Genomic DNA, 20567 nt, shown 5'->3' with positions numbered 1-20567 from the left:
GCTTTGCCTTTATTTACTTTGTTGTTTTTTTAATTTCACCTAGTTTTCCAGTGACATTCCGTATTTAATGTCAGTATTCATTTTTTTCACAGCAAGTTAACAGAACTGGCCTGGGTAGCCTGGTTTATAGGTTACTATATTTTTTTTTGTGTCACACAAAACAATTACAGTCTTCCCAAAGTAAGGTGAAGATATAGTTAAAAGATATACCTGAAGAAAGAGGTGCTCCAGGGTGCCACGCGTGGCTACTTAAGACTTTATGGTTATCAATAGAAATCCCTGACGGAGAACTGAAACACACCCCTAGAGACAAATAACACACATACCTAATCTCTAAGAACTAAAGTCTGAGAGTTTGCCGGATATACCAGATAAATATTCACAGTATTTTCTATCTCAATTTCCTAACGTATCTCCTGGGCGTTTTTCCAGGTCATGTTCTCATATTACACCATCTCCTTCTCCCATAGTAGCTCTACATCTTGAGAGGGCATCTCTGTGACAAAGGGCCTGATTCCAACTTTGGAGGACGGTGTTAAACCGGCCCAAAAGTGGCGGATATACCACCGACCGTATTACGAGTCCATTATATCCTATGGAACTCGTAATACGGTAGGTGGTATATCCGTCGCTTTTGGGACGGTTTAACACCGTCCTCCAAAGTTGGAATCAGGCCCAAAGTCTTTAGATCCCCCCAGTATCCAACTATCCCACCTCCCTGCCTCAGCTCCCTGCTATCCACGTTTACTTTCCCCCTGTTCTTCTCAGTGACTGATTCTCCCAGTAATCAGATCGATTTGTCCTGGCCAGATGGACACCAGTCACTGAATCACCCGCACGGCTACTCGCCCTCCCCCCCAGCACTCAACCTACCCCACCCCCCCATCATACCTATTCCTGTTAAAGTCTCTTCTTCCATCTTCCTTTCACCTTGGCCTCGCTTCCCATCTCTCTCCTGCCCACCTCCTCTCTCCAGGTTCCCTTTCTGGGTCAACTGAGGCTGCCTCTCATGCCGTGCCCAAGCTGTCTCCCTAGTCCCGGCCTTGAATACGGCCTCCCTCCTTCAGGCCACTCTTTCTGCATGTACCCACACTTCATAGCATGAACCCCCTCCCCCCTTTCAAATATACGCTTCATCACCCACCCACTCCCTGGCACAGTTTACCCATTCAGCCAGCTCTGGATCAACCTCCTTCAGCCCCCAGTTTGCGTTTCTGCTCTATTCATTATCTTCTTAGTTGGCCCAGTTGATCCCAACCCCGCACCCCAAATGGCATGGGCCTTCACATCAGCTACTTCCCTCTCCCAAATCCTGGTCTTCTCATTACACATGCCTGCTCTACCAGAGCCCTCCAGATGTACACCTATCCCCCTCATAAGCCTGACCTCTAATGCATGGCTCTCTGCTCGCAGCCTACCCTGGGCCCTCTCCTGGCCTGTGTCATCCACTCAACCTGTTATCCCCTTAAGGTATGCTGCTTCCCACAGCTTGGCCTCCTCGCCCTGAAGCCACCAACCTGCCTTTGTCTCTCAGTTTGTCCCTGAACTGAGTTAAAGGGTGCTAATATTTCAAATAGTTGATCTCTTCTTTGGAGAACCACAGAAGGGGAAAAACCATAGATGCCACTTTGGCCCAAAATAGTGAAGGCTCTTTGCTGTGTCAGTGTTCAAAAACTACTTGTCTCATTGCACAGAGGCTCCACCAAATGGCTCTCTCCATAGCGTGTCACGGAAAGAATGCAATTAGAAGGACGCAGGATCAAAAGACATCATCACAGGATTACGATTTATACTTACCACAGCTGGAGATGGTACGTGGATGCTGGGTACAGATCGAGGGCGCACATGATTGGCTAAATGACAGAGGACTACGCCATCAGTGAGGGCAGCTCCGAGATCACTGGGTAGCGAAACCTTTAACCGTAGCTCAATATTCTAGAAAAGAGAAAAGCCCGGAGTATTACACACCTAGGCATGCAAATGGAAACACTGCTGTTGGATTTACTAAAATAAATACAAGAATGAACCAGAAACCTCAAAGATAATTTTTTATAATGCACCAACATTTACAATTTTAAAAAAAAAATCTGTTCATAACAAGTGCCAATCACAAGTACTTACTCCCAATATAATCATTATAAAATCAAATTACCCAAAATTAGCTAATATGACAAGTAAGCAGTGTTAAGCGGATGTCAGGTTAGCGTTCAAAACAAATATAGATTTTTTTTTATTAAGTAGAGAAGATAACATCCACTATATACATCAATGGCATTCTTTAGAGCATACATACCTATGTTACCATCCACACATCAATTACTTAATCCTAGGTAAGTTCTTTTTGGTCATACAGGTGGTTGGAGAGAAAGTATCTCTTTGCAAGAGTGCCGTTTCAATATGATCTTCACTTGATATTTTGTGACTAGATGCACAAAATACTGATATCCTGGGCCTGAAGCACCGACGAACAAGTTACTTACTTTCGGTAACACATTATGTGGTAGAGACTGTCTAGCTGCAGATTCATTACATTTGATTTTCCCAGGAGTCAGTCTGGATCCGAAAACGTTTGCTGAGCAATACCCCATGTCGCACCGTCGGGTGGCTCCATTCGGCTCCACGCGGCGGCGTTGGCACTGGATGGGACATCATGGTTACCTATATAGGCGCCACCCGGGCACGTGGGCGTCAGTTACTTTTATCATAACTTTCCACGCCAGAAGCGCAGATCCATGACAAAAACTGGCTCAATGTGTGTCAAAGTAGGGCCCTGAAAAAGGGATCACCCTAACCCTAGTAACAAGTCCAGAGAGCAGGGAGGCATGGGTGGGTGTAAGGAATCTGCAGCCAGAGTCTCTACCAGATAACGTGTTACCAAAAGGTAAGTAACTTGTTCATCTGATAGAGACTTCTAACTGCAGATTCCTTCCTTTTGATTAGATGTCCAAGCCATATACTCCTGGCGGTGGGCTGCAGACAATGTTTTTAGACTAGAATTTCCAGCGGTACCGAACGGGCGAAATGCTCGTCCCTTCAGACCAGACTATCAAGGCAGTAGGTGTTTGGCAAACGTGTGTAATGACACCCACGTTGCTGCAGGTCAGATGTCCAGGACTGGAACTCTACGCGCTAATGCCATGGTCATTGATTTTCCTTTGGTGGAATGAGCCCTTAAGCCCTCAGGAGACTGCTTCTTAGCCAGGGTGTAGCAGATCTTAGAGAGAACGACCGAGCACGAAATGGTATGCTTCTGCACTGCTCAACCCTTCTTTCCTCCCACGTACCCCACAAAGAGTTTGTCATCCACCCGGAATTCTTTTGTGCAGTCAAGGTAAAAAGACAACACTTCCCTTCATGCCGAGGAGTTTCACACACCTTACTCTGTGTCTCTTCTATACCTTATACCTCTAGATGAGACGGAGGGCTTACACGTCCTTTTTCTCTACATACACGCCAGCTTAATTATCGGGGATCAAGACACAGCGCCCCCCAACACAAGAATTTACCCAAAAGAAGTGTTTTGTTTATAGATCACACCGTAAAAGATTTTGGATCCATACGTGCTGACTTATGAGTACTCCCTCACGAAGACTCGGGGATAATAGTATTTTGCCCCCTTCACGTGATTCCCACTACTCTTTCTCTATTGATCGTACATTATCTTGAAGAGTTTTACTTGATTAGGATAAGCCATCTATTCATGTTAACACCTTACTTATATTTTGCTTTAGGAAGTCAATGAGATTAATTTCTCGGAGACGAAACACGTGTTGGCTGTTGGATGTTGTTGTGATGACCACATATGGAATCTTTCTGATGTGATGAACATGTTTGAAAACCTCGCACAAGAATAAAGACACTGAACTCTGTTTGGATTATATATTGATTTTCCGAAGACCAAGAACCTAACTGTACAGACTCTTATCTAATTTCATACGAGTGCCCTGGCCTTTTGAATCAGTTTGGTTTTTCCTATTGGAGAAACACTGGAGGTGCTGGGAGGACCCTCCGTTCGGGAGCACCGTATTTACTACATATTGTTAAAGAAATGTTTTGGTGATATTGTTAGCGCCTATCCCTATTAATTTCCCCCCTTTTCTTCACAACTAAAAAGACAACACTGTTTCTGGGTCCAGTGTGTGGAGTCGCTCCTCTTCCTTAGTGGGATGTGGGGGAGCAAAGAAGGTTGGAAAGGTGACAGTTTGACCCAGATGGAATGGGGTCACCACCTTAGGAAGGAAAGAGGCACAAGTACATAGCACAACCTTTTCTGATTACACCGTGAGATATAATGTCTGTATCTCACTCACCCTTTAGGCCCATAGACTTCTCTGTACAATATCTTACAAATCTTTTCCAATAGCAGGTGTATACCGTTTTTGTGGTAAAACGCCTGGCCACCAAGATAACATTACAAACTTTGGTGGATCAATGCTCATTTTCAGAAGCTCAGGATACCAGTCTCTCCGTGCCCAGTCCAGAGACATGGATGACTTAATCCAGGTCATTCTTGATCTTCTTGAGAACTCTGGGCGGAGTGGTATGGGCGGGAAGGCGAACAGGAGGCCTGAGCGTCACTCGCAATGAAAGGCATCGCCGAGCAAGAGCCGCCATGGAAACGCCAACGAGTAATACTGCTGACATTGCACGTCCTCTTCGGAGGTGAACAGATCTAACTGATGCTCTCCCCACTGCTGAAGGAGACGTAGCGCCACCTCCAGATAGAGACGCCACTCGTGACCTGCCAGGCATCAATGGTTACGTTTGTCCGTCCTGGCGTTCAGAGAACCTGCCAGGTGTTGAACCACCAGGGTTATGCCCTGCTGTTCCAGCCATGTGCAGAGTTGCAGGGCCTCTTGACAAATGGTCCACAACTTCACCCCGCCCTGCTTGTTGCAGTACCACATTGCGGCGGTGTTGTCCATGGACACCTGCACTATCTTCCCCTTGAGAAAGAAAAGAAATGTCTTCAATGCTATTCAGATTGCCCTGAGTTCCAACATGCCGATGTGGAGTCTGGGTTCTGATGGAGACCAGAGTCCTCTGATCTCCATCTCTCCCAAATGGCCGTCCCATCCCAGGAGTGTCCCATGTGTCACAACTGTGAGGTCTGGTTGGGGAAGGGAGAGGAATCTGCCTCTCACCCAATCGCAGTTCATGAACCATCACTGCAGATCTTTTGCAGTTCCCTCTGAGAGCTGGACCATGTCTGAGAGATTTCCTTGATGCTGCGCCCATTGGAACTTCATGTCCCACAGCCTGCATATGCCATCCTGCATGTTTTGCGAGCAGGATGCAGGAGGCCATGAGGCCCAGCAGCCTCAGAGTCAGTCCCACCAAATTCCAGGACCGAGGCTGAAACATCTGTATCATAACCTGAATATCACGGGCGCACTGCCTAGGAGGATAAGCCTAAAGCTGCACTGTGTCCAGAACAACTCCCATGAAAGCGAGCATCTGAGAGGGAGTCAAGTGTGACTTCGGCATGTTTATAGTGAGCCCCAGTGAATGCAGCAGGTTCGCTGTAGCCTGGAGGTGGGAGACTACAGCCAGGGGGAAGTCCGCCTTTAATAGCCAGTCATCGTGGTAGGGGAACAGTGAAACCCCTGACCTGCGCAGATGAGCTGCAACTACCCCCATCTCCTTGGTGAACACCCAAGGGCGCTGGTGAGGCCAAACGGCAGCACAGTGAACTGAAAGTGTTCGTGGCCTACCTTGAACCGCAGGTAACGCCTGTGGGCAGGCGGCTTTGGAATACGAAATTACACACCCTGTAAGTCCAGCGCTACCAACCAGTCTTCTTGGTCTATGACAGACAAGACCTGAGCCAACGTGAGGCTCTTGAACTTCTCCTTGAGGAAGAGATTTACAGTCCATAGGTCTAGAACAGGGTGAAGACCCTTGTTCTTTTTGGGTATCAGAAAGTAGACGGAATAACAACTACTGCCTCCTTCTGGTATGAGAACCCTTTCTATGTCTCTCTTGACCAAGAGAGCCATAACTTCCACTCGGAGTAGTGGTAAATGATCCTCCGCCAGCCGTTCAAATGTTGGTGGAATAGGAGGAGAAAGGGATTGAAAAGGCAGGAGGGCATAGCCCTTCCTGATGATCGGCAGTACCCATGAATCTGATGTTATAGACTTCCAGTGGAGGCGATTAGTGCATTCTACCACCAACTGGGCAATCATGATTCTGCAGATCCAAACTAGGGGGGCGCGGAGGCTGTAGCTGCCAGGGGTTGTGTGGTAGACGACTTCTTGCCTGCAGACCCTCTAAGTCTGAAGAAACTGTGCCCATGTCCTCGCAAACCCTGGGTTGGCTGCACAGGTGGGTAGCTGGTATAGAGCTGGGTTAGTGCCACGCCCCTTCCGTAGCCACGAAAGAGGTGAAAAGCAGACGGTGGAAAAGGGGTCGCCAAGAGGCCCAAGGACTTAAAGTAGCCCGAGAGTCCTTAAATCTCTCCAGCACCAACTTTGCCTTTTCGCCAAACAAGCGAGCGTCGTCGAAGGGCATGTCCATCAGATTTGCTTGGACATCCCCCAAAAACCCAGCTGTCCTCAGCCAGGTGGGGCGCCATAAGGCCACTGTCGACAAAACCGCTCTGCCCAGCGAGTCAGTCGTATCTAAACCACACCGTATGGTGAACTTAGCTGCGTCTCTACCATCTTTCACTGCTAGAGAGAGTATGGCCCGGGCCTCCTCTGGGACCTGAGGCAGCACTTGCGCAACCATGTCCCCAATAGTATGGAAGAAACAGCCCAACAAGCACGAGGTTTTCACCGACCTCAGTGGCAGGCTGGTAATAGAGAACAACTTCTCCCAAGATGGTCCAGCGTCTTAAATTGCCATATCCAGGGGAGCAGAAGGGAATGCGCCGTGGGACCAATTGTCCTATTCAGAGGAGTCCCTGGGCCGGGCTTGGAGCACATTCCCAGCAGGACATCAGTCGGTGCTTCACTGAAGGGCAGAAGAGGTTCAGATGAGGAAGCTCCAGGCTGAAGCACTTCAGTCGAGATGTTTGTCTTAACAGCCACTGAGGGCTGTTTGCGTTCAAGGACCTCTGCTGCCTTCGCACCACCACTGAATAGGATGCTCACACCTCCCTAGCAACAGTGGGGGAAGAGAACAAGCAAATATCTAGTGAGGTATTCAGATCACTGGCCTCTCCTAGCTCCTAATACCAGTCCAAATACGTTCCTAACTGGTGTGATAAAGGGTACAGTGACCCCTACCACTCTTCACTCATGCCTGGCTGCGACAAATAATGCTCAGGCAATGATCTAGCACCTGTGGGCGCCAGTGGCACTGGAATCTGCATCAAGCAACGCCATGCCAGCTCGTATGTGATGAGAATGGGGTTGGTGCCAGCAGCATTGGAGAAGGTCATGAGGGTACAAACAGGGGTCGCTTCAGATCCAGACTCGGATCCCTGAGACTCCGTCAGCCCTGAGGCCGAAGCTGCCAGAGAGGATCCGGTTGAAGTCTCATCTGACCCCGTGGGGCCAGAAGGAACGCCAGAGGGGCCAGCCGCTCAAATACGCGGTGCCTGCCGGGTCTCGTAGAACTCCTTTATCTGAGCGGGTGTCGATCCGGCTCCTGGAAATGGTGGGAGGCAGGGAGTCAAACTGGCTGACGGCTCAGCAGAACTGTGCTGGGAATGCCAATTTTCCCTACTCGTCTCATCAGCTGACGGACAAGGTGAAGGTGAAGTCCGCTTGGACTTCTTCTTATGTCTCTTTCCAAAGTGACCCGAAGACCTCGAATGGGACAAAAAGGACTTGGGGCTCTGACATCGGTCCCGTGACCACCTTCTCAACTGGGACCTTCCGGGAGTCCTCTGTGCCGGTGTTACAGACTGCTGGGCCGCAAGCAGCTTTAGGGACCGTCCTCTCAAAGCCTTTGGCACAATGGCCTGACAGACCGAGCACGACTTGGAGCCGTGGTCACGCTTGCGGCACCAGAGGAAAACGAGATTGTTTGAACCTACCCAGGTGTGGTAAAAGACCTATAACCATTAGCTCCCACTCTCCACCGCCATTTGTTAGATGGCTAATTCATAGGCCTTGAATTCTGCACAACACATTCCTCCCCTGCTTCAAGGCTGTCCTGTTGGAGGGAGGGCGCAAAATCTGCTTCAAAGGGACACTCAACAAGGACAGGTGCTTGCAATGGGATGGTTAGTGTCTATGGCCATCACCCCCTAAATACTGCTTCCATTCCTCTCTTTGATTCTCCTTCCCAGGTCCTCTCGAAGGCCGCTGCGCCTTACATGTTGACATCACCACCATCTCAGGTTAAAGACAACCATTTTCCAAAGAAACCCTCAACCAGGATAGACACTGGCGGACTGTGCTCCCCTATGTTTTTCGCTTTACACTTCAGAAACATCTATCCCCCACAATCTGCCCCTGGTTCTTTAACTGACCCTTGACATTTTGATAGTGATATCTACAGTGTTTCATTTGGTGTATCATCTACACCAACAAAATAGATTTTTTTGTGAGTTAGTATTGTCACAAATGGCACAATCAACACAGCTAAGAATTTCCATGTTTGGTAAAAGGTGAATATCTGCCACACCACATTTTCAAAATGTCAATAGTAAATGCAACAGCTGTCACGGAAATTGGAAAATATTTTCTACGCTCATCTCTCCTATTTATTTTAAGTTTTGCAAAGACATGGATAACGGGTACATGACTGACACTGACCTTCCGCAGCTGTTCTGTCAGCTCCAGATCTTCCTCCTCTTGTTTGGTGCTCGGTGTCCCTCTAGAGTCAGAGGGATCATGGGAGGTAGCAGCTGAGGAAGAAGGTGGAGTATGACCCACTGGAAAACAAATAATAGAATCAGAGGGCACAGCTGCAAGCAAAGGGTAAACCAAAACCATTTCAACTGTAGCCTGAAGCAGTACAAGTTATATTAAGTAATAATTCCAATATTGTAACTAGCACATGCGAATACATGTGCTGGATAGCTACTATGCAATGTGAAGCATGCCTTCTACTCTAGATTCGTTCCAAGTGACTGTCATATTTCTTCTTTATGTCAGAACAGTTACTTAAGAATTTCATACTGTGGTCCGAATATATAACTGTAAATGCCAGTCAACAACTATAAAACATTATTAAAAACTAGTTTCTCAGAGATTTCCTTTCCTCCTTGTGACTCACTTTCAAGGCTGTAACTTTATAGAATCCTAATATTTTTTCTTTATTTAACATTTTTGCTCAACAGAGATCATAATAAGAAATTTGTTGCTCAACTACTAAATATGACATATATTTCTAACTGACCCATGTATTCTGGGTAAAGAACCACTTTGTGTTTAGCAAGTGCATGGGAATTATTTATAGTAACATTCTAAATCTAGGAAATATTTATGGAATTATGTACTTTCAATAAACATATCATATTGCTAGATAGTGCTTTGTTCCTTGCATTGGTAATTGGCTTCATAATTCTTGTTCAGAAACTCTACTGGCATACTTTGTGTGTTCATGTCGCACATTGTTCTCAAACAAACTTGGTTTATATTTTGAACAACATTATGACTTGTTGGAGGATAGATGAGCTTTTCTGATGTCCCCTTTTGTCACAGACCTAGGCCGGTCTACTTGCAAGCTAAGCCATAAAGTTCATTTATCGAGTACATGGGAGAACGTCGAGAAAACGTGCACAACGCCACCAGTAGAACTGACTTCACAATATACTCGATAAATGCGCTTATGGTTCAGTTTGCAAGTAGATCAGTCTAAAAAAACAACAAGAAGTAATATGAATGTAGGACATCATAATAATTGATTCTCATGCCCTGATGAAGTTCTGACTGTAAAGGAATGAAACACATTGGCTGTTTCTGTATGTTATAAGGATTCATCAACCAAAAAATAAAGGATTTTCACATCTGAAAACATACAATGGACATACTTCTGTGTCTTCCTTGAACATGAATTGAACTTAATGCATGAGATGAAAAAACAAAAGATCAGACTAACATATATCAGTGATTTGAATACTGCATCTCTAATTCTTTCTGTGGGTAAAGTACAGTAGATGGTTGGCACAGCTAGGTTGGGCAACATTTTTATTCTGTTTAGCTGAACTGAAAAACAAGGGGTACTGAGATGCGGTGTGCCACCACAGCTGTTTGTTTTGGATTCTTAATTTGATACAAATCTTATTTACCATCCATGATGTTTCTGTTACATGTATTTTTTCAATATCCTTGAATAAACTCATGGGTGAATGGTCTCAGAGCAAAATATGATGGATGGAAATCACAATACAATATACTTCAGACTTCACTATTCCTTTGATGAATAACTGCTCTGACTTAAAGCAAATATACAAGATAAACTCTGCTCTCAATGTATCCCTCTAACTACATATAACGTACAGGGTCACTTCCAGCTGACATCCTGTGGCCTATAAGCTGTTCCAGAATAGGCATCTCATAGATCTTCATCTGTTTTGTTCTACTGCAATTTGATCCTAATCAGCAACTGTGTAACTGTGGCGCAAAATGACCTTAATAGAAAGCTGGGAAGCAAGGGTGCCCTGAGCTTTGAAAGCCGGAAATGAAGGTGATGGGGGCATTTGGTGGAGAGAGCGTGTGCAATATATGAGGAGCAGTCCTGGTTTTACCCACTTTGCACTTTGTCATCTGAAACACCGCCTCACAGTACCTTACTGTAGGAAGTTGGCTCTGTATGCACTATTTCAAAGTAAGGAATAGTATGCACAGAGTCCAAGGGTTCCCCTTAGAGGTAAGATAGTGGCAAAAAGAGATAATACTAATGCTCTATTTTGTGGTAGTGTGGTCGAGCAGTAGGCTTATCAAAGGAGTAGTGTTAAGCATTTGTTGTACATACACAAGCAATAAATGAGGAACACACACTCAAACACAATTCCAGGCCAATAGGTTTTTGTATAGAAAAATATATTTTCTTAGTTTATTTTAAGAACCACAGGTTCAAATTTCACATGTAATACTTCAAATGAAAGGTATTGCAGGTAGGTACTTTAGGAACTTGGAATAATCAAAATAGCATACAGTCTTCACATAAATCACATATAGCTATTTTAAAGCTAGACAGTGCAATTTTCCCAGTTCCTGGGGGGAGTAAGAGTTAGTTAGTTTTTGCAGGTAAGTAAACCACCTACGGGGTTCAAGTTTGGGTCCAAGGTAGCCCACCGTTGGGGGTTCAGAGCAACACCAAAGTTACCACACCAGTAGCTCAGGGCCGGTCAGGTGCAGAGTTCAAATTGGTGCCCAAAACGCATAGGCTTCAATGGAGAAGGGGGTGCCCCGGTTCCAGTCTGCCAGTAGGTAAGTACCCGCGTCTTCGGAGGGCAGACCAGGGGGGTTTTGTAGGGCACCGGGGGGACACAAGTTAGCACAGAAAGTACACCCTCAGCAGCACGGGGGCAGCCTGGTGCAGTGTGCAAACACACGTCGGGTTTCCAATGGGAGACCAAGTGGTCTCTTCAGCGATGCAGGCAGGCAAGGGGGGGGGGGGGCTCCTCGGGGTAGCCACCACCTGGGCAAGGGAGAGGGCCTCTTGGGGGTCACTCCTGCACTGGAGTTCCGATCTTTCAGGTCCTGGGGCTGCGGGTGCAGAGTCTTTACCAGGCGTCGGGATCTGGGAAGCAGGCAGTCGCGGTCAGGGGGAGCCTCGGGATTCCCTCTGCAGGCGTCGCAACTCTGGCTACTCACAGTCTCGTGGTCGCCGGGGAGTCTTCCCTGAAGTGTTGTTTCTCCACAAGTCGAGCTGGGGGCGTCGGGTGCAGAGTAGCAAGTCTCACGCTTCCGGCGGGAAACGCAGTTGTCTTGAAGTTGCTTCTTTGGAAACAAAGTTGCAGTCTTGGGTGAACAGAGCCGCTGTCCTCAGGAGTTTCTTGGTCCTTCTAGAGCAGGGCAGTCCTCTGAGGATTCAGAGGTCGCTGGTCCTGGGGCAAGCGTCACTGGAGCAGTGTCTTTAGAAGTGGGGAGACAGGCCGGTAGAGCTGGGGCCAAAGCAGTTGGTGTCTCAATCTTCTCTGCAGGGATTTTCAGCTCAGCAGTCCTCTTCTTCTTAGGTTGCAGGAATCTGAGTTCCTAGGTTCTGGGGAGCCCCTAAATACTGAATTTAGGGGTGTGTTTAGGTCTGGGGGTTAGTAGCCAATGGCTACTAGCCCGGAGGGTGGCTGCACCCTCTTTGTGCCTCCTCCCTGAGGGGAGGGGGGCACATCCCTATTCCTATTGGGGGAATCCTCCATCTACAAGATGGAGGATTTCTAAAAGTCAGAGTCACCTCAGCTCTGGACACCTTAGGGGCTGACTGGCCAGTGACTCCTCCTTGTTTTTCTCATTATCTCTCCTGGACTTGCCGCCAAAAGTGGGGGCTGTGTCCAGGGGGCGGGCATCTCCACTAGCTGGAGTGCACTGGGGCATTGTAACACGAAGCCTGAGCCTTTGAGGCTCACTGCTAGGTGTTACAGTTCCTGCAGGGGGGAGGTGTGAAGCACCTCCACCCAGAGCAGGCTTTGTTTCTGTCCTCAGAGAGCACAAAGGCTCTCACCACATGGGGTCAGAAACTCGTCTCTCAGCAGCAGGCTGGCACAGACCAGTCAGTCCTGCACTGAATAACTAGGTAAAATACATGGGGCATCTCTAAGATGCACTCTGTGTGCATTTTTTTATAAATCCAACACTGGCATCAGTGTGGGTTTATTATTCTGAGAAGTTTGATACCAAACTTCCCAGTGTTCAGTGTAGCCATTATGGAGCTGTGGAGTTAGTTTTTGACAGACTCCCAGACCATATTCTCTTATGGCTACCCTGCACTTACAATGTCTAAGGTTTTGCTTAGACACTGTAGGGGCATAGTGCTCATGCACCTATGCCCTCACCTGTGGTATAGTGCACCCTGCCTTAGGGCTGTAAGGCCTGTTAGAGGGGTGACTTACCTATTCCATAGGCAGTGTGAGGTTGGCATGGCACCCTGAGGGGAGTGCCATGTCGACTTTGTCATTTTCTCCCCACCAGCACACACAAGCTGGCAAGCAGTGTGACTGTGCTGGATGAGGGGTCCCTAGGGTGGGATAAGACATGCTGCAGCCATTAGAGACCTTCCCTGGCATCAGGGCCCTTGGTACCAGTTACAAGGGACTTACCTGGGTGCCAGGGTTGTGCCAATTGTGGAGACAATGGTACATTTTAGGTGAAAGAACACTGGTGCTGGGGTCTGGTTAGCACGGTCCCAGCACACTTCTCAGTCAAGTCAGCATCAGTATCAGGCAAAAAGTGGGGGGGTAACTGCAACAGGGAGCCATTTCTTTACACTTACGTAATGCACAAAGCAGCAGACTCCAATCTAGGTCAACAGCATTGTGTTCTGTAACACACATCTGGCTAAACCCCTGAACTTACAATAAACACATTTTTCGAGTTGGACAAAATATACTTTCCAGTCTAAGAACAAGCTCACCCAGTCCATCCATTCTGTGTGTATTATGAATGTTGGTCTAGTCTGAATGCACTGGCTCTATATAATTTCCAGGTGGTGCGTGGTTTCAGCACTCACGTTCCTTCCACGCTTTCCTTCCATGTCCTAACCAAGATCTTTCTTACAATATATATATATACACACTTTTTTGTAATCACCATAGATTCTGTTAGGCAGTTGTCCTGTAATCAGTGAAGTCTCTGTTGTGTTTTCAAAGCACTAGCCTGTCATGACCTTGTTTTAGCAATCAACAGATTTTAGAATAATTAATAAAAATCCATACAACACCCTGTTCTGACAAATGTATGTGGGTCTGAACGGATTTATGTACCTTAAGGTACCTATAGATCACACACCTAGCTGGTAAGTAGCAGAGCACTGAACAGAAGCAAAGCCCAAAGCAGGCAGGAGCGTACCCTGTGAGGCAAGAAACAAATAGGATCAAGTGCTCCTTGACGAGGCGCCCCTTCAGTTCTTTCTTGCACTGTAAGAGGGTTGGAGCAGTTGTATTATTCCAGATCAAGGTTGATTAGGTCAACAAGGCCTATTTTCAATTTCTTTCCATCCTTTCATCTCTTTTTTTTTTTCCAGTCTCGCCTGTACCTGGATAATGGAATGGTGCTGTCTGCCTATGACAACTCTGTTCTGGGCAAGTAGTTACAAGTTTTGTTCCGCCTTCTAGGTGATGCAGCTGGGCCTGAAGTTAAGGGGTTGGAGGAAGGCAATATAGTTCCTTCAATGCTCTGCTGACGTCGGCAACCTCTTCGAGCCCCTGGTGAGATGTGCTGTGTTATGCAGGGAGCGTAAGCGGGGTGCAGAAGTGGTGCCAGGGAGGCTACTGCCTAGCAAATGCCACCATACGGGTGGGAGAGGATCATCTGTTGCACTGATGTTCAGAAACCAACTTCTGGAAGAAAGGTTTTCACTGTAAAAGTTGATTCAGGAAAATTTCCAAGCACCTCCCAAGTAAACAGGTGGATGTAAACATGAGATGGTTGTAACTGTTATGGTTGAGTAAATGCCAGAAACAGATTGCAAAAATAAATAATTCAAAACCAAATCATGGTTCATGGAAAGAGCAGCAATATTTACGTAGCTGAAAACGAGGCCAGAGTGTGAATGGTGCCAACATAATGATCCGGATTGAAACATTCATATCAACAAAATATTATAGGCCACACACAGGTCACTCACAAGAAAGGAAAAAATACTGGAACCGTTTGCAGCTTCCACACACCCACTGAAATATAAAGGGGAGCCAGAAGCATGATAGACAATGAGGATTTTAAGATTTTACTATCTTAAATATTATGCAACAAAATTGCAACTTTTCTCTCTCCGAAAAAAAAAAAAAATCTGAACTTGATCAGAAACCGTGTAGGCTGCACATATTTGCTTTCTGGTGACCCTAAGCATGAGAGTTGATTCCACCAATCTGCACTTTCCTCCTTAACAGAGACAACACAATTCATTTACTATTGCAAACATTCTGTGACTTTACTGGATGATTGTAAAGCGAAAAGCTTCAGACATTCATACTCCTAACAGTTGGTGAAGTCAGCAGTTTTGTAGACCTTTTACTTGAATTCGATTTGTCGATGTTCGCTAATAACTAGAAGCTTGGTCCAAGATTACGCTGGTTGGTGCCACATCAAAGTGTCAAAGATCTCCAGCCTGCGCCTTACAGACACTTTAGTACACAAGTTTGCCTATCTGAATTGACCGAGTGCAGTTCACCGAAAGCCAGGTTAGCAAAAAACCACAAGCAGAGGATTTTTATAAGGAACATTTTCAGAGATTTGAATTATTACAAAAATGTTTATATTTTATCCACGCAGAAGTAACTTCATGTATTGATTTTGCAAGCAATGCACAATTGGGGACAAGCCAATGCTTGTACCAAAAATTGCAATTGAAGCAACATCAGCAGCCCATTGGTAAATGGCCTGAAGAAGAATGATCACATCTCTCTAACTGCTGAGCCTTATAGTGGCTCTCGGTTAAGATCCTTTCAATTTAAAGATTTGCTCATGGTTCCTAACTCCTATACATCACAGCAGACCTAACTTTAGGACAATTCAAAACAAACACCAACAAGAAATCAGAGATTCACAAAACTATACATTAATGTACGAAGAGCTAAATAGTACTGATGCATTTTTTTCTGTGTGCACAGCAAAACTTAGGAACCCTCTCTTAATTTTACTGAAAAAATCTGCAAATTAGAGCCTTTTCAGGCAGCCTTTTGCTTAATTTAGGCCGGGGCTGCAGGTTGTGGCTACCCACAGTAATTTGTGGGGACCAGAGCATATTTTCCATTGTCAGACTTTGACCTAAAGCAAAAAAGATCTAGGGGAAAAAACAAAGAAAGCAGGCATGAGAATGTGCAAGAGCGAGACAAAGAGGGCGAGTAGGGTGGTGGAGGAAAGGGGCATTAAGGTGGAATGAAGACTAGGCAGGCATGACCGGCACTTGGCAGCATCAGCAGTTAGTTCCTATGAACCCCCAGCATGAAACTTCCAGTTTCACGTGCTGGGCTTACGTCCATCATCTAGAGGTAGTCCCAAGAAGTTTTCCCATTAGTATTATTCCCTTTTGGGTGCTAGTTGGGTGCAGTCCTATAACTCGCTATGATGCAGGCTGAGCCCACGCTGCCACTATATGGGACTCATTACAGATTTATTTATTTGCCTCTGGATTCAGAGGTCTAGCAGCACAGCTTCCTCCGAAAGAAAGATTTGTCATTGAAAATTCAAAAGGATCTTGGATGGCAGAGTAAACCTGCAGGTCAAGAACACTGCTGGGACCAGCAGACACTTTTTGTTTTGATTGGCAGGTTTCAAATAGGTCAAAGGGGGTGTTTTTTTTTTGTGGTTTTTTTTTAGACTCAAAGGCACCATTTTCTATTATGAACACATTAAAATTGTGTCCAAACTGTCTACAAAAAAGGGTGTGGTGGTGTAAGTAACTATGTCCTCCTGTGTAGCTATTCCGAGCTGAAGTGGCAGTCGGTATACTCTTCTTTTCTGTCATATTGAATGCCTGACAGTGAAACAAACTTGATAAACATCAGTGTTGGAAGCGAGTGGGCTATCAAGGAAGTAACACTTAATGCCCGTAAGACACACAAGGTCCACTAAATGTACTTGAGTCCCATCATCTCCTGCTTCAGTCACGCTTTTCCAGCAAAACAGACCCACTTTTTTTAATGAATTTACCATATCAATATCTATTTCGGTTAAGTAAGCGTTCTGCGCAGTCACGCAAGTTTGTGAATAAAGTTCTAATGCTGATCGTACTCATATGCTTCCTTCTAGCCAGGATTATACTGTGAGCTCCATTTTTTATTCTGAATAGGAGCGAATAGTGAACAACAGTAAATGGGAGGAGGAAAAATACCAAACATGCCAAAGTAAAAAAAGAATTAGCCAACATCTTAATGACATCTAACTTAGTGGATGGTCTTGAACAAAAACTGATGCTGGAAAATGCAACAAAAAAAACCGTTAAAGCCATTAAATCAAAAAGGCCCCAATAATAACAAAAGGGAAAACCTTTGATAACAAAACGCGAGGGCCACGGTGAAGGCAACTTTAAGAGGATTCCATTAGAGTAAAGAGTAAGGAGAGATTATGAAACTGGTGCAAGAAAATGAAGAAGAATGAATGGTGACTTTTCACCATTGCCATGTGGACATCAGTGAAGGAACATGGAAGCTGGCGCCATGGTCTTAATGACAAACCAAATAAATGAGACTTCTCTTTGTCAAGTACTGATAACAACGTAGGCTGCCTCAAACAGAAGATAAACACAAAACAATGCTCCATGGCACTTTCCTTTTTATTTTCAATTACAGTGTGATCACAGTAGGAAAATTTGTTTTGCAGACATGGGAGAGACTTCCTGAGTGTCTCAGACTTCTTCTGACTACATCTATTATAAACCAAATTTGTACAAAGGTACATTTGATTTCCCAGCAGACCTTTAACAAACAGCACTTAAATGATGGATGTCTAACAACGGAGTATTCAGTCCGGAATTATTGAACGCAATCAAACAGCTTAATTAGATGGCTATGATGAAAGTCTGACTCCACATGTAACACTGTTCATGAATTAAAGAGGACTTCTAATATAGAGAAAAAAAACTGTTCTCTTTACACTATCCTGCATCACTAATAATCCCCAATAATAGTTACACAACGCTTGAGTTTAGAAAATTGTGACATTCACTGGATGTTCCCTTCAAATGTTTTAAAATAGCGCTCCCAGAATACTGATGAACTACCTACCTTTCCTTCCCTCCTCCCTCACAGCGGCTCGGAACAGGAAGCTCTCCGGTCGCTGGGAGGGGCTTCGGTGAGACAGTGGTGCGGCAGGGCCAGGATACGTAGGGGAAAGGTGCACTGATTTCACACGAGGCAGAAGCAAGATGGCAGGATGGGGAGAAGCAGGAGGATGCATGGCAGGATGGGATTTCAGAGAGAAAGGAATTCAAAGAAAAAGGGACAATTAGGTGACATGCAACAATACAACAGTATAATATATATGTTGTATCCATGGATGACAGAGGAATTACACAAGTCAGCGAGGGCCAATGGTTGCACTTGTACAAGACTATCAAACACTCTACTCCAACCAATACACCCAGCCAGAAAGTGAGTACCATCCATCTTAGATCCTGGTGGAACATAAACAAATGGACTCTGGCACAACACATTTTTTTCATGTCTTTTTTTCTGTGCTTTGTAAACTTCACTACATTCATGCAGAACTAACATGAACTCACTTGTCAATCAAAGAGCATTCTAAATAATCAACAGAAAATGTATCTTATGTCTTCATATCTTACAGCATCGTGTCACCAACTGTGACAGCCCTATTAAAGGAAGCCTAAGTAATTAATTCGTTAATGGAGTAGTTTGCGCAGCAGAGTCGAGTATGACTGTGATCCACAGGTAGCAAAGACTTTAGTTTAGGGAAATGCCATAGAGCTTTGCTGGCAAATTTTGTTCAGGGAATCATGCCTTCTAAAGTGCCACCAGTTTGAAATCTCATCCAATATCAGACAAACATAATATTTTCAATTCAAGGTAAGTCTTTCTATCAGACATCCTTCTGCACAGTCATTGATTCCTGTGACCATTACTACAGTTAGGGCAAGGACAGGTGATTTACTTTGAAACCTAATTTCCCATCACAGGAAACTTCATTACATTTAATAACAAAAAAAAGTATCCATCTGTCTGTGGAATAATTGAACACTTGATACAAACTGGAATCTCCTACTCAAATATATTTTAGAAAAAGACTAAAACAAACTTGGCTTAGTCACAGCATCTGGGCTATTTGGTCCACTTTATGGCCCACCTTTCAAACAGAAAAAGGGCAAAAAACAGGGAACACAATGTCCGCAGTAGCAAAAAGCAAAGCAAACTTACTTTACCCAAGGCAGTCTTCACAGTGCATAGCTGTGACCATCATATAATTATGCTGGAAATTATGGGAAGGAAAGTCTTTTCATCATCATATCGATGCCGACTTCCCTAGGGTAACTGGGGTGACAGGCTAGTTATATATGAATTAACACCAACATGGAGAACTACGATCATATAAGTAGGTAATGCTTCATTCTCTGAGACACTAACTAAAGCAAAAAGGAGCTTAAGATGTCCATTGATCAGGGTTTTGCTTGACCACTTGTGTACTGGTTCTAGAATAAGACGTAGAGTCTCAAAAGGTTAAGGCCTGATATCCACGTTGTGGTTCTGCACAGTTTATGAATGTGGAAGTCCTAAGGAAAGTAAAAGTAGCTGTACAACCACTTGTGGTTTGGACTTTAGGCATATGTGGAAGGAGAAAAGCTACCATACAAGATACATGTTGTGGTACAGACACCCTCTGTTGCATGGAAATCTGGTGTGGCTTCTCTGACACACAAAGATTAGAAAACTTGGAACCTTAATTTTGAGTACGGGAGAGGGGGAGTAGCCAGAGTAAAAACATCCTACCAGTTGACTATTTTGCAATTTTCCTTATAGATTAGTTCACAGTAACGTGGTATGATCTCAGCATTCTGAGATTTTTATCTCTGTGGGGCCTTCAATGAACAAAGACCTCTACAAAATTGTTTCAATTGTAAGTCTGCGATTTTCTGAGAGGGCATGCTTAAGACACCTGCACTGACACATTCGACTCCTAGGGGGAAGAGTACTTTAACTAAGTCCCAGGGCAAGAGATAGTGGCACACTGTTTGAGCCTTCATCAAGATCACCCTGAATGTTGATACCAGCTGCTTGCTCAAAAACACCATGGTGGTTGTGTTGTGTGTTTGCATCATAACCAGCTTCTCTCCAATGAGAAGAGTAAAAATTTGAGAGTAAGTAGGGACAACATTTCTATTATGCTGAAGTAGCTTGAATTCTATCTGTGAGCCAATGTTGGGCATCTGTGCTTAATCCTCATCAGTACTAAATTCCGTCACTATCGGTGCCCTGTAACGGACTGGAGAAAGGAGGTCTCTTGAAATATGGATTATGCAAAATGAGCTTCTTGGTTACATATTCAGTCATTAAACCTTTTGACACTGCAGAAGACCTTGCTAGAAAACGTTGCCTCTATGCCCTAACATGTGGCCAGGAAGCTCATCAATCTGTAATGAAATGGTTACTTACCTGCAGGAGTAGTACAGTGCTTGAAAAAACATCTAGATTTGCATGCTATGTGTATTATTCCGCCACATAGTAATTCCGTCCGGAGATGTCCCTCTCTATTCATTTTTTAGGTTTTGCCTACTGGGTGTGGAAAAAGCACTTATGTCGGAGAAAGAGCACAACCACTGCTTACCATTTGTTTTTATTTGTTAGCTTGTGTGGGCCTTCCTTCCTCTTCTTGTGTTGGTTTTTCCTCCAAAGCATAGCCTCATTACTTGTGCCTTTCCAATGCTTACCTTTCAGGCACTGATTTTCTTCTTTTTGGGTAAGCACTCCATTAGAGGGGATGTCTTTTTTCAGCTCTCTCCCTCATATACTTCTCTTCCCTCCTTCATGCTCTCTGTTGCTGTCTCCCCACCAGCTT

General features: G+C 45.1%; 1 protein-coding gene across 9 annotated transcripts in view; it reads right to left on the bottom strand.

Moving 5' to 3' along the window:
- Positions 1-20567, bottom strand: part of LRCH3 (leucine rich repeats and calponin homology domain containing 3) — a 311841-nt gene that overhangs the window by 34959 nt on the left and 256315 nt on the right. For 6 of the 9 annotated variants that reach the window (XR_011199321.1, XR_011199322.1, XM_069212842.1 and 3 more), the window contains 3 exons: positions 17783-17896; positions 8712-8830; positions 1798-1935 (listed from right to left, as the gene is read on the bottom strand). Coding sequence is in view for 7 of the 9 variants with exons in the window: in XM_069212842.1 (XP_069068943.1) it covers positions 1798-1935; positions 8712-8830; positions 17783-17896 (371 nt within the window). In the remaining 2 variants the exon portion in view is untranslated. The remainder of the gene's footprint in view (positions 1-1797; positions 1936-8711; positions 8831-17782; positions 17897-20567) is intronic. The other 3 variants (XM_069212846.1, XM_069212848.1, XM_069212849.1) reach the window with 1 other exon arrangement.

The sequence above is a fragment of the Pleurodeles waltl genome, chromosome 11, assembly GCF_031143425.1.
Source record: "Pleurodeles waltl isolate 20211129_DDA chromosome 11, aPleWal1.hap1.20221129, whole genome shotgun sequence".
Classification (NCBI taxonomy): domain Eukaryota; kingdom Metazoa; phylum Chordata; class Amphibia; order Caudata; family Salamandridae; genus Pleurodeles; species Pleurodeles waltl.
This window is presented reverse-complemented; position numbering and strand designations above follow the sequence as displayed.